Below are 15,328 nucleotides of genomic sequence, written 5' to 3' on the forward strand. Positions count from 1 at the left end.
TGGTAAATAAGATTTGGTCCCAAGACCAATCATTGAGGAATTCCACTAGTAACCTCCCTTCAGCCTGAGAAGTCATCATATTTATCACTAATATATATCATACATTCTAAAAATAAAAAGTGTTTATTTCTGGCAGTTCAGGTCCTTGGTTAGTGAAATATTCAATTCCTTCTTTTTCTCTTTTTGAGGGCCTGTAGATGCCAAACACCACCAACACAAGGTGCTAGCAAGTAGCAGTCTCAGTTTAGAAAATGAGGGCTTACTATTGCTCCTACTAATTTCAAGCAGGGTTCAGCCCTTAGTCAAAAGGCAATCACCTTGGTGTTGCAAAGTGCATTAATTGTCTTAATGGACAGCATTAGACTATGCCACATGTATAGATTTTCAGGAAATGTCTTTATATTGTTTTATTTTTGCTTGGAATAAATAAATAAATAAATGTAGGCAGTAATAGTATGAGACTAACAAGAACAACTGACAAAAGAGACCATAACAGCAGCAATTTGAGGTCATAATTAGAAAATATTACTTAATCTTTTTATTAAGTCACGAGTTACTCAAGGCAATTTGAACATTTAAGTCAGGGGTGTTTTTATTAAAGGCACTGAAAAGTATTATAAGTAAATTCCTATATTTTCAAGTTAAATTTATTAGGCCTATCACACTAATATTATGCAGCCTATTGCACAATCATTATTTAATAATAATAATCTTTATTAATACCACATCTGGGAAAGGGAGAGAGATTTCACTTAGCAGAATACAAGGAAATCTTTGGTAGCCCTCACTCTGCAATGGAAGTAACACAAACATAATATTTACCCAGTATGTTCAATGGTAATTCAAGTGTAGGTGCTCTGCTAGGTTTTGCAGATTCTAGTTCACTTTCACGGTGAGCTACAACAAATGAGAATTATTTTTTTCTTTCACTACATATTCACTATGCTTTGTCCACAACATGCTAAGCATGCTTCAAGCCAGAACTGACCAGACTGGTTTAATAGCTGTAACATCGCATTTCATGAAGATAGCATGCTATTTTCCACCCTGGGCCCCAAATGGTTATATAGCCATTATGAAAACTAAATACCAATGCCACAAAACCAGATATTGCAATACATTCTCTAGGACCCAATTCAATTTTCACTGAAGTCAGCAGAAGTGTTGAAACTGACATAAGGGCAAGACAGGCTGGGTCCTTACCAAGAAATCAAATCAAGCAAGTTAGCTTTCTGAAAGCTTGGGACAAAAAGTCTTGGAAAGAGGGCTAGAAAGACAATTTTTAAAAGAACCACTGTACTTTTATGAAGTACTTCGAAGATTAACATGCCTTATGGTTCAGAAGGAGCAATAAAGAAAATGCACAAAACACACTCAGAACTCATCGAGATGGGGTTTTTTAAAGGGGTTAGCTGTTTTGCCTTTTCACACAATGAATGAAGCTGGCAGCCAAATTAGCTGAACAATATATATAATGAGCAAAGAGATTTCAGGTCTGTCCAGAATTAGAATAAAAGAAAACAAGCTATCTGATGTTCTTGTACTGAATGCAGCAAAGACTCAGGGAAAGACAACTAGCCATTTTTGTAATAAAGCGGTTCAGGGAGCAGCAAACGTAAGTGTTAAAACTAACAGAGAAAAAGATGTTTTACCTCGAGATACCTCTGATTTCTCTGGGGCAGCAGGCACAATAGGTTTAATGCTTTCCTGGACTGGTTCAATGGTAGCTGCAAAGTAAAAGTTTAAAACACAACCGAGTGAGATAAGTCTGTTTACTGCCATGGCTCATTACATAATTAAGCATGTTTTGCACCAAGATAAACTCAGTATTTGAATGTATTTTCTATAATAAGTACAAGAAAGTACAGAAGATTACTGCAGACTGAAATAACCTACCCATTTATCTTAGAAAATAATGGCAAATACAGTTTCTGTTGAATAAACTTATATAATGTATTCCTGGATGCACTCCCCCCCCCCCCTTTTTTTTTTAAAGGTATATCTCCTTTGCTGGAATTCCTCTTTGTGACAGAAGGCATTCAGCAAAAAGGGAGCGTGTTTTGTGGTTAGAGCAGGGGAGATTTATGCCCAGCAGCTTTTGTAATAACTCACTGTGAAACATGGGCAAATTGCTGAACTGTTCTGTTCTGTGCTTCAACTTAACTAATTATAAAATGGTGATAGAAATATTTACCCACCTCAAGATGTTGCAAGTCTTAGTTAGCACTTTACAAACACTTTATACGAAAAATGCCATCTAAGAGCAAAGTATTATTCTTCTCACTATGATTAAAGATATTCTGCTAGGTAATTAGACCAAGACAGACTTATTAGGAAAGGAACCTTAGAGAGATTTATTCATATCAAACTGCAAAATTACCTGTTGAACTAATTATTTCAAAGTTAAATGACAAAGTTAAATGACTACTGAAGTCTTCCAGTATTAAACATGACAGCAACACTAAATAAAATTAAAAGATATCAGCTATCATTTGGTTAAAAATAGAAATGGGCAAAGATGTTGAGACAAATAATTGGAGAATCTTTCACTTCTTTTCTGTTCATGGATTAAATCAAAAAGAATAATCACTGAATATTTTTTATTCATCCATCTCTTGTTAAAATCAAGAGTTCAGTATGCGTACTCTGAATAGCTATGGTTAATGTCCTTGTGAAGAAGTGTCCTACTTTTCCTTCCAGCACTTTAGGATGAGTACAAACAACTACTGGAAGGCAAACTTCTCTGTCACAGTTCAGAATGGAATCTGGCAATACTGTTACCTGAAGGTTGTAGAATAAGAAATCTGCAAACACTTTTAGAGACTAAAAAATGATGATAATTTCATCCAGAAGAGACTTGGCAATCCTTACACGTTTTTGCTGCATTACTACATCCTAAATTTCGTTTGTTCCCTTCATACTCTCCAGGAGTGCAAAAGTCTGGTGAACCACTCAGTTTTGAATCTCCATAATGGGTTTACTGGAGTTGTAGCTAGTCCAAGGAATTTATTGTCCATAATATTAAAAATACTGTTCTAGAAAGTATTTGGTAAAAGTCCCACAAACCAAATTGAATTTTTAACTTCAATAAATGGGTCTGATCTATTCTCAAGTCATTTACTGGGTCAGAAATTTTAAGCGGTGACTCAATGTCTTTATGAGACTAAAGTTAGATAGAGATCTTTAAAAAAAATTATGAAAACTGAGCTAGTCTGACCAGTTATAAAATGGTGCATCTTTGATGTACTTTGGTATATAACAAGCACAGTGAGATTTAAGGGCCAAATTCTGTGTCTCTTATTCATGAAAGCATTTCCATTCATTTGAAGTCAATGAACAAGACAAGCAGGATTTGGCCATATATTCTTCTTGGTCAATAAGAACATATATTATGGACAAAGTGGAATAGCGACGACAAGACTACATACTATAAATAAATTAAACCTAAGCAAAATCTTCTGCAAGCAATTACTTTTCTGAACTTCTCATTCATTTCAATGCTACTGTCTTGCCTCTTTTGGAGCCCAGACCCACACCAATGAAGTCAATGGGAGATCTGCAACTGACTTCAATGAAAGCAGAATTAGGCCTTCATTCAGTTATAAAAACAGACTAAATAATGTGAAAGAGGTACAGTTTTATTTGAGTGCTGTGGGATCAGCAACATGAAATTATATTCCCTATTATTTAACTCTAGAGACACAATCCTGCCTAAGTGTTTATCCTGTGGGAGTGTATATACATGCATGCATACTAAAGGCTTTTTCATTTTTTTTTTTTTTTTATGATGCATGAAATACCAACCATACATACCCACCAATGGGATTGAATTTACTAATTTTGCTCCTGTCAGCTACATGAAATTTACTATTTTGATTTGATGTATTTTGAATTATTTTTTAAAAGGAATTATCAGGTGATTAAGGATGCCATTTTTGATAATAATGATATTTCATTACCCATAACTGAAGGCAGAACATCTTGCTAAATTAGACAATTGCACTAACCAAATTGGTTAAAAACGTAGGATCCAATCCTGTAACCCTTACCCACATAAATGAATGGTCCCATGCACTTTTGTAGGATCGCTAGTGTAAGATTTTGTCACTCACACAAGGGTTTTTCAAGGTCAAGTTCTAATTTTTTTAATTTCCTTTTGGTTATATTCTATGTGAGCTCAATGGGTATCGCAGAGATATTCTTTCTTCACCACACTTTGACAGCTAAGTAAAGAATGGAGCACTACAGAGAGAGACAGAGCAACACAGACAATTCCAGACAAAGGCGGCCAAATGCTTTTACCAAGTGCATCTTCAGTTCACTGGCAGATCTCCCATTGGACTTTGCCCCAAAACAGAAAATAGAAATCTGAGTACAGTTCTGTGTTCCAGACGAAAGATATAAACGTGACAACTAGCCCATTGTACCAGGCTGCATAGTGTATGTTCTATTACAGGGAGCTAGAGCAGCAGTGACTGCAGGCTTTAAGCCTACCAGCGGACTGGCGACCAGGTGTGCTTAATCAAACAATCAATCTGTGGAAGATTCTACTGCTACCACCTGCAGTTCTGCTATAGAGTAACAGCTGCAATTGTTCCATTCTAATCTTCAGCCTTACCGCCCAACTCAATTACACGTGTTCTAGCATTGTGCTACTGCTGGTGCTAGACGAGACCATTAATGTTGTGCCCAATACCCTCTTTGGAAATATTGTTGGGAGAATATTGTGTGTGTAAATAGTTAAATAAGTCCCTCACAGGCCTGACCAGGCCAGAATACATTTTATTCAAAATGGAGTCGAACAGTGAGATGTGCAAGCAGAGATGCTTGGCAGAATGCCAGGGAGGGCAAGTCTGCCCAGCGATAAACAAAAAGGCGGGAAAAACCTAGAGGATTTAGTGCCGTGTGCACTAAATCAGGGGGTCATGTGCACTGCCCCAGCGGGCAGTGTGCATAAATTGGTGCCGTGTGCACAGAAACAGAGCCGTGTGCATAATGTAAAGGTGGGAAGAGTCTCAGCCTATGATTGGGTAAGAACCGAAGAAACCAGAATGCATATAAGGACACACAGCACCCTAGAGCGGGGCTGCCCATCTGAGTGGCAGTGTGGGGAGGGTGCCTTTGCTTGCTAAATCCAACTACGGACCAGGAAGAGAAGCCGCTGACTGCGGACGTGGGGCTGAAGCAGACGAGCTACGGACCAGGAAGAGAAGTAGACGCAGACCAGATCGCAAACCAACGCTCGGTGGTCTGAGTGAAGAACAATTGTGAGGCTATAGTGACTTGTGGGGACCAGGGCTTTGATTTGTTGGTCGGGGTACCTGGGGTTCATCCCCTTTTGTTGTTTCTTGATATCAGTGGTTTTGTTTAGCTGTCACACAATAAATTCTCATTTGTTTTGGAACACCAGCGGTGTGATTCTCATAGTCCATCCCCGGTGATAGATCCGGTCATCAGGGTAAAGTCCCTAGTTTCCCCTGTAAGAATATCAGCTCTGAAATGCTCTCAGATGGTGTCATCCTCAAGCAGCACAAATCTTAAAACTGCTAATGAGTTCAGATGTACTGTACCAGAGATGTGGGAAGAAGGACAAAATGCAAGGGACATGGTTTAATTAGGCTGCAACTTTAACAACTTCTCATCTGGGAACTATACGGCAATAACTCATACAGTGCAGGTAAGGATTCCTTCCTTAATCATTTCCACCTGGTGCAGGACAGCCAGCAGCCTCTCTCCACTCCATAACTGGTCTCCAGCTCTTTTCTGGGTCCCCAGAACCCTCCCTTCATACACAGTGCTGGAAATAGGGCTGCGGGGGGTGCTACCGCACTCCCTGGCCTGAAGTGGTTTCCATTACATACAGGATTTACAGTTTGGTTCAATTGCTCTCAGCACCCCCACTATACAAATCTTCCAGCACCCCTGCCTTCGTATGAGACTTGGGGACCTGGGTAAAGAGGGTTGTCTCCTCACAGTACCAGACATTAGGAGCCCCAATCTCACTCCCAGCTTCTTTAGGAGATGCCTTCCCCCAAATCCACTTCCAATTCAGGTTTATCAGGGAACTGGAGCCCCTCTGGAGCAAGTGCCTGCACTGGATACCGGACATCTGTTAAACTGCAACAACCTGAACTGTACCTCCTTACCAACCTACCAGGTCCCTGAGCTACTTTGGGGAAGGCAAAAAAACTCAACCTACCCAAAATGGCAGTGAGGGAAAAAGTCCTTTGCAGTCCCCAAAAAGGTGATTAGCACAACGCCTGCAGCACACCAAAAAGCTCAGTTCTACACTAATCCTAGAGATGGGAGAGACGAAGCTGCTAATAATCCAGAGTTGAGAGGGGGCTATGGCTGGAGGGACAGGGTTTATACATACCCTCCCGCAGGTAAGCCAGTGGTTTACCTCAGCCCTATTGACCCATGCAGATGATGCATTTTCCCACCTCTCAAGCACCCCTGTTGCCCAACCCCTACAAGTGAGGTCCTTAAAGGAGCCACTACCCTGTTAAACCTCACCAGTCCAGGCAAAGACCTCTCACATTTGAGCTTCTCGGGAGTTATACTCTGTGCAGGCTGATGAACTCTGGAAGTTAGCAAATGAAATTGACAGCACCTCCAAAAATCAGGACACATTTTAAGGTGCTTAAACATGCCTAACTTTAAAACCCTGAGTTTGAAAAGCTTGGACTCGGAATTTAAGCAAATATTACTTTTCATTTTCTATAGCAAGTAATAAGCTATTTAAAGAGACAAAATTAACATTCAGTATGTCGTGTGGGGGAACCTCTTGTACTATGAAAAAAATCACCCTTTAAGAATCCAGGAAACTTTACTACTGTGTTTTCTTTTTGTTAAAAGTTTGTTTTCACAAAATCTAAATTGTGGGGCAAATTAGACTCAACTGGGTCACTTTGTTTAATCAGTAGGAGCAATTCTCAAAGCATAAACTAAATGATCCAGCCCGAGTCTCACTCAGGGTTTAGGAGATCACTTTCATATTATAGACTGCTTTCAAGTTTACCACATTCTAGCTCTCATCTACCACCAAACTGATTTGGATAGTGCCATGATCACAGCTGATTTCAGCTGCAGCCCTCAAGAGAAATAAAGGCTGAAAAACCTAAAACAGAACTATACTTACCTGGGGGGGACTGTGGGGAGATTTTCTGTACTTCTGGTGTTTTGGATTCAGCAGGCCACTTCTGGGTTGCGTTTGTAGCTAAAATGGCAGAAGTTAGACTGTAAATACCAGAGATACATCTGCTCTATGCCTATTTACATTTATTTCTACCCCACTCTAGTTTGCCAAAACAGTCCAAAGTCAACAAACGTGAATTCAAATACCTTAGGAAACCACTGAACTTGCCTTCACCACATGCCCCATGTCAGCATATGACTAGTTCTCTGAAACCTGCACTGTTTTTAAAATGTCCTGTTTTAGTATTTGATGTTCAAAACCTTGCAAGATTGGGCACCTACTTACCCACATGACTATATAATCTTTTAAGATTCGATTCAGTATCAGAATGAAGCAGCGCACTTAGACACTTTGGCAAATCTGGTTATAAATACACAGAGGACGCTGCCTCTAGCCTTCATAGTCAAAAACATAATTTAAGAACAGCCACAGATTTCATTTCTCCAGCTGCTAATAATATTTTTAAGTTCCAGGTTAAATATGATTTAAAAATGTTTTGAGATTCATTAGTTTTATAACTGAAACTGGGGTTAGTTCTGTGCAAGGTTCAACATAGATATAGTTTCACATTTTTTTCAAAGAATGGTTCAATAAATCTCCAAATACCATGTATAAGTCAAGGGAATCTTCAGGCTAATGAATTACTTATTCTCCTTCAATCAATACTTATGTAGGTTTCATCCCAATTATAGTAACATAGTAGGCTTCAGTTTCAAAGCTTGTATATGATATCCACTTACCCTGAGGGCACAGTTTTTACGTGGTGTATTACTAGGACAGTTACATTTATGTCAGAAAACTATTCATTAATAATGTGACACTTGTGCAATGTCACATGCACAATAACTTCTAGGGTCAAAGTTTGTATTTGGATGCATATACAAGGCTCCCATTGTCATTAATGGAGAACATTCAAACACACGAAAGGTCAACATTTGGCCCTTAACAAGAACTCCCCTTTTCTCTTTTTACCCTGTATTTATTCATCCAATTTATTTCCTTAAGTATTTTTGAATTCTAAGCATTGCCTGTTGGTTGCACATGCCTTTGAAGCGTATTGTCCCCCTCCACAGACAAAATCTCTATTGAGGCATGTATAGTGCAAAACTTTCCTGCCTGCCTCTGCCATTGTTCTAATGAAGAAACTTGTTTTCAAACATCATTACTTAAACTGTACTCCCAAGTCCCACAGTAAGCTGACCAACTTGTCACTTAGATCCCTACACTCCTAGACACTTAAAATACTACCTGCTCTTACAGGTGAATCCTATCAAACATTTCTGAGCTTCTGTTTAAAATTAAGACATTCCTTTTCTGCAGGGTAAATGGAATTTTAAGGAACCAGGACTGTGGAAGGAGCAAAATGCACTCCCAGCTTTTGTATTCTGAAAACAAAAACTTAATTGCTTGAAGTTTCATAATATGATCTGTCAAAAGCAAAGGGTTTTTTTAAAACATAGTTTACTGAATTTTAGTGATAGTTTAGTTTGTTAACCACAGAATACAGTAGATCAGTGGTTCTTAACCTTTCCAAACTACTGTACCCCTGAAGCCTGAGTCCCACCCCCACGGGGCTGAGGCATGTGACTTAGTTTCATGGCGCCCCTGTGGCTCCAGGCAATTGCCTTTCTTGCCACCCCCAATACCAGCTCCGCACTTGCGACCCCTCTAAAACCCCAGGTTAAGAAACACTGCAGTAGATCATGTATATATTACAAGCATATGGGATAAATGCTTTCCTCTGTAGCTTATTCTGTATTCAAATATAACATTAATAATAGAAAAATGAATTCCATGAGCATGATACAAAACAGTCCTCTGTGTTGTATTGTAACTCAAGAGAGTACAACTGAGTCCTTCTATTTTGTTTCATTAGTCACATCTGAAGATAATGGTATTTATTTGGTCAAGGGGAAACAAATATTTCTCCTTGTCACTGAAGTCTCACTGTTCAGAAACCCAGCCTCAGTCCATATGTTTACTTCACTACCCATAGGCGTGCGCAGCACATGTCATTAGGGTGTGCACCATCTTTATCAGGGGGTGTCAATTCCATTCCACTGGCGGGCCGCATTGGAATTACCCGCCGGCAGAATTCTCGCGGTGTCGTACTCTCCGCCGCAAATTCTTGCAGCTTCTGCTTTTTCGGCTTCTGCTTTGTCTGCCGAGAAATCACACGCCTTCCACTATTTTGGCGGCACAGCGAGATTGCGCCGCAGGAGCCATAAAAAAAGGTGCGTGGGACGGATACAAAAGATATGTTTGACCATATGTTTGAAACCCCTGCATTAGGTGTGCCGGGGCACACTCGGCACACCCCATGCGCACGCCTATGCCACCACCACACACTCAAAGACATTCTTGCATTATTTCATTTTATATTTCCGTCTTGAGGTGAGCATAACATTACATAGGACTAAGCACAGTAGATCAGTTTTCTGACAGCAAAGCAGGCTCAGTGTGAGAATAAGATAAGGCCAGCTATGGATCAATATACTAAGGGCGTGTCTAAATTGCAGCTGGAAGCATGATTCCCAGGCAGTTAGATAGACACATTCTAGCTCTGCTCAAGCTAGCGCACTAAAATTATCAGCGGAGCCAGGATAGCAAAGTGGCAACTCAGTGTGGATATAACCTAAGTGAATTAAATGACTCAAAGGACTGATAGTAAATAGTGGAATGCTAGAAAAACCAAAAGTCTTCAGCTTCTGAAGTCTGCTCAGGTGGAAGATATTAATTGTGTGCGTAGTCTCAATCCTCTTCCTAGTAGATTTCTATCTACATCACAGGACCACCCTTCAGAACTGGCAAGTTAGCGATCTCAAACTCAAGCCTGAATGCATTTTTCTCACCTGGAGTTGGCCCCTTCAGGTCTGAGGCACATTAATGAGACACTGTAGTGAAGCTTGCATTAAGACAACTTGTGTTGTACCAACTTTTTTGGTTTTCAAATTTTATTAAGAGCAATGAATAAGCACCTTGAGCTTATGAGACAGATCCTGTGGCTTGGTCTATGCTAAAAAGTTAGGTCGACTCAGCTACGTCACTCAATGGGATTCTCCCATTGGCATAGGTAGTGTCTACTCTGAAGCGGCACAGCTCTAAAGCTGCAGCTGCGCTGCTGTAGCTTTTCAAGTGTAGACAAGGCCTAAGTTGATGTAAAAAGGCATAGCTCCATGTCATCAGAGCAACACAGTTTACACCAACTGAAGATCTGGCTCTATAAATAGACCTTTAAAACACATTTATCAACTTTTAAAAATATGTATAGAAAAAAACTCCAAACTGATGGATCACATGAAAAATAAAAAATAAATCATGTGGAAAAATAAAGTGTTAACACATGAACCTATAAATATGACCATTGTGCCCAATGCTCCAGGTTACTGGATTTTCACCAGGCGAAAACCTACTATTCTGGATAGCTCTGCTCTCTTACAACAGTTTTACAATTTGCTAATTTCTACAAAGAGGCTCCTCCAACTGGAAGCAAGCCATTGATTGGAATAGTTTAAATAAATGCTCAAAGCAAAAAACAAACCAACAACAATAAAAAAGAGGCTTTGCTTGAATGTACATTTTTACACCACTATGCATTTCTACTGATGACATTCACCAATCACAACAGCTTAAAAAGTAGGACATTTCTACTCACCCCATTTTTTCTTTGGTGTTTCAGGTATGTCCAGCATCTCAGGTTTAGGGCGTTTCTGTTGTGTTACATTGAGACCCGTAACGATAAGGTGCACTACACAAAAAGGTAAGTGAGCCATTCATTCAAAAAAGGTGAGCTGTAATCTGCCCTCAGAGATGTGCATGCAATACCCTCTGAGTCAATGAGAACTGAGCATGACTATTAGAGGGAAGGATTTAGCTCTGTTCTGTAAGTGTCCAAGCATTATTCCCATTTGCTGCTACTCCTTTACCCCCACTCTCTGCATTGCTAGTGTTTTAGTGTCCCTGGCCATGGAAACCAATTACGTGTTAGAGTGTACGGACATGGTACATTCAACAAGCATATTCTAACTGGACATATCTAGATTGCTTGGCAGTCATGAGGTTAATGAGGATTTGTTTGAATATGGGTAGAATAGTAAAGGTCACAGAGTCAAAGTCAGGCCAAACAAATTTCATGCAGTGAAAGATTTTTCCACACACCATAGGTCAAATCCATTCCTGTGTTCAGTGGAATTATACTGGGGATAAATTTGTCTCCAGATATTTTAAGCAGAGTGGTTCCCAATCTTTTCAGACAACAGTACCCATTTACTACAGTAAGTTGGTACCATTTAATGCCTGCTACCCGTGTGCTCTAACCTGATACACAATTAACCAAGCTCTACATCAGGCCATTCAACTGACCAGAATGAAGAAAGCAGTGATATACTGGAGCTTAGGGCAGGTCTCAGTAATACAGTGGAGTGGGGAAACTTAGTATACCATTCACAAAAGCTTGAAGAATCAGTACAGGTATATGTGCCAGCTGTTGGGAATCCCTGACCTAATGCACACCCGGAGGGGGCCCAGCATATGTTCTCTTAACACCTCAAGAGATCTCAGCCAAATCACTACTCTCTCTTCCCTGGAAATATGAAAGAACCGTTTTTGATAAACTAGTGGCAATGATTCCTTTAAAATATTCTGACCATGGAATAGTTCCTTTTATACTTCAGGTGCATCCTCCCCTCACCACAATTATTGTCATAAGATATAATAAATAAAAATCTGAACCAGCCTCATGAAAGCAAAAACTAGAAAGGACAAGAAATGGAAAAGGATTTACACAGCTCTTTATCTATCAGGCAGAGAAATAAGAAATGTCTTAGTCACCTAGTATTGGTCCTGCCAGGGAAGGCCTGTCTGTGGTTTTAGGCAGCATCTGACCTGTGATGTTTTGAATTACTGTGGAAACAGCAACAGTGCATTATCAGAGAAATTTACAAATTTTAAGTCAGGAAACAAACACACATACAAGAGGACTCTGAACATTCTGAAAGCCTGTATTCAATTTAGCAGCTCTGAAATATAATGTATTTTCTTACATTATCTCAAACCTATCTAAGAGTTTGCAAGTTGTGTCTTTTCTAAACCACTGACTGCAATCTTTTGTCATTCTTTATGCCATCGACATTAGATTGATTGTCTTTGTGAAAATTATGCTCTGTACACAAGATATCACAGGATCAGTTTCAGGAACGACAGAACTCAGGGCTACTGAGACACAGGGGAGCTTAAAAATCCCTAGAAAATGTCTAATATAAAATGATATTATGTATGCCCAGGAGACCAGTACCATTTGTGTGTTCCCACTCACCTCCCATCACCCCTGTCATTCATGTGATCCTGAAGATGGGGGACCCAACATGGGTATCCACTCGTGACACCGGCCCCTTCTCCCTCGGCGGAGGGGCGGAGATGGCGTAGGCAAGACCAACAAGGCTCTTGCTGCCTGAAAAGCCTCCGGGGTCAACGGTTTCGGCAGGGGCACTCTCCCACTCCCAGGAGTTCGGGGAGGCTCCCTGACTGGAGATGCAGGCAACGGAGAAAGAGTCTCGACAGGCCAAGTTTGGTGCATCTCTGTACTCGACCCTGCCCGTACCGACGGTGCAGGGGAGTGTCTGCGCTCCGCGCGCTGCTTCTTCCTCTTCGGCACCGGTGATGTTGCTTGGTGTCGAGTCGAGGCCAGTGCCGGTGGTGAGCTCTGCACCGAGGTCACGCTCGGTGCTGAGGTGGAGCAGCCTGGCTCGGAACGCTGGACGAAGCACTGCCTCCATTAGCAAGGCTTTTAACCAGATTTCTCGGTCATTCTGAGTCCTCGCTTTAAAAGCCCTGCAGATCTTGCACTTGTCTTTTCTGTGTGCCTCCCCCAAGCACTTAAGGCAGCAGTCGTGGGGGGCACATGGCTTGTATCCTGCCGACCGGGTCACAGCCCGGCCACTCTAAGTCCCCGGAGGGACTTGTTTTATCTCTAACTACACTTAACAGCATTTTACAACGAAACTACTTAGAATAACAAACAGATTCAACGAAGGGGAATAATACTTGCTGAGAGCAAGGCTAGTTCCAGCAACCGTCACGGGCGGAAAGAAGGAAGTGAGGGGGCATAGGGCTGGCAGCACCTCATATACCTCAGCATGTGCGCAGGGCTCCAGGGGGTACCAGAGCTGGCCCTACGGGATCTGCTAAGGGGAAAAATGTTCCGAGAACCGTGCACGAGGCGTGCACTCACCTATAGTGGAATGCACATGAGCAATCACTTGAAGAAGAACATGTAGTTCTAGTAAATGTTACAGTGACGCTATTTTTAACAGGTAGAGCTAGGTGAATAATTCATAATTAATAATTTGAGACATTTCACTTGCTTTCTTCTATTCTTAAACCATGAACTGCCTCCAAAGCACAATTTTCTTTAATTTGTAATTTTAAATTATTCATCATATAATCTCTGTGATTAGTTCTTAATCTGTAGCTCATCTGCTAGCAGTTCATTGCAAGTATTCAATTTTCAAAGTTCTAGTTGCTTTAATTAGATGTGCAGGTCACATGGTATGTTTCTTTCGCATGGCCAGATAAAGATAATTCTAAGAATCATGTTTTTTTTATTCAAATACTCAATCACAAATTCAAAATTTGCTTTCTGCAGTAACTGCTTAAAATTTATTGTTACCACAAATATTCCTTGCAGTGCACCCATGTACTAGCATATTAGTGGAAAAGGGGTCTGAACACAGCCAAAGTGAATTTATTAAAACATTCAAATTAGTATGTATGGTTTTGTTTTTTGTAGTATTTGATGAGAGATGGTAACAGATATTTTTAACTCAGCATGAAAACAAATATTTATAGGAACACAATAAGAAATGCCACACTTGAATAATGTTCTTTCTAGTCCTATATCCTGTCTGATAGTAGCCAGGATCAGATGTTTCAGAGGAAGGTGTAAAATCACTCTCAATAGATATTCATACTATAGCATGATTATGTGGGAAATTTATTCCTTACCTTGGGTATTCACTGTTTGGTTTCTGCCCTGAAGTACGAGGTCTGATATCCCTTCTGTATTTTATTTTGGCTGCTGTAACTAAAACTATGCTTTTACTATACAACATCTAATCCTTTTTTAATCCTCCCTTCTTATATTTCATGTTGGGTGCAGCATAAATATTAATATGGAAATTTCAACATAAATAATTTACTTTAAAGGTTAAAACGGACATAACAGTATACAACCATCTTCTAAGAAAAGCATATGAAATATCTGCAGTTAAAATAGCCTAGATAAAATATGTAAGTAAAAACCAACCTCGTGCTTCAGGACATAAACCTCTCTCTGCACTGGCCAGCAGCTGAGGAGAAGGCATACTGCACTTAGGAGAGTGTCAGCAGATGTTGTTCATCTGCATACTTAGGAGCACTTTAAAAAGGTGCACCATGCACAACCATTATTATTTATTATTTGTATTACCATAGTGCCTAGGAGCTCAGGTTATGGACCAGGAACCCATTACACAAGGGTCTGTACAAACACAGAACAGACAGCCTCAAAGAGTCTACACTTACGACAGCATGTCTAGTACAGATACTGCATGCCCAGTTAGGACGGGTATAAATAGCACTGTAGACAGTGAGGCACAGCTTAGGCAAGTAGAGTAGAGTGCCCTATAGGCCTGAACCGCCAGATATACACCCTCATGGGCTCTCTACAGGCGCAAGCAGTGCCTCCTACAGCCACGCCGCTCTTTTTAGCAGTGTAGCGTCCTGCTGTCAGAGTCTTTCCCTGCGGCCGGAGGCTTTTCCTTGCTGCAGCAAAAGGCTTCACTAGAGGGGAAAGGCTCTGGCAGGGGGGAGACAGCAGGGAAAGCTTCTGGCAGCAGGGAGCTGCCTGAGCCTATCCATGCTGCCTCCCTGCTGCCGAAGCTTTTTGCTGAGGCACCTAGCTATACGCCACAGCGACAAGTGTGAATGAAGCCTGCCTTGTACTGCAGCGTGTAGCTACACGCGTAGTGCCTGTACTCTGCATCAACGGTTCCCAACCTGGGGGGCGGGACACCCTTGGGGGAGGAGGGCACCAAAGATTCCAGGGGTCCATGAGGCTTTAGCAATATTGAGGTCATTTAGCTCCTTGGGCTC

General features: G+C 40.8%; 1 protein-coding gene across 1 annotated transcript in view; it reads right to left on the reverse strand.

Annotated features, from left to right (window-relative positions):
* The window catches only part of ABI3BP (ABI family member 3 binding protein), a 252,722-nt gene that overhangs the window by 135,481 nt on the left and 101,913 nt on the right, over nucleotides 1-15,328 (reverse strand). The window contains exons 8-12 of the mRNA XM_067546154.1: nucleotides 12,029-12,100; nucleotides 10,854-10,946; nucleotides 7,142-7,219; nucleotides 1,653-1,727; nucleotides 823-897 (exon numbers count right to left, since the gene is read on the reverse strand). Of these exons, the coding sequence (XP_067402255.1) occupies nucleotides 823-897; nucleotides 1,653-1,727; nucleotides 7,142-7,219; nucleotides 10,854-10,946; nucleotides 12,029-12,100 (393 nt within the window). The remainder of the gene's footprint in view (nucleotides 1-822; nucleotides 898-1,652; nucleotides 1,728-7,141; nucleotides 7,220-10,853; nucleotides 10,947-12,028; nucleotides 12,101-15,328) is intronic.

This window comes from Emydura macquarii, unplaced genomic scaffold (assembly GCF_026122565.2).
Source record: "Emydura macquarii macquarii isolate MOO-44397 ecotype Brisbane River unplaced genomic scaffold, CSIRO-AGI_Emac_v2 contig_1119, whole genome shotgun sequence".
In the NCBI taxonomy this organism is placed as follows: Eukaryota; Metazoa; Chordata; order Testudines; family Chelidae; genus Emydura; species Emydura macquarii.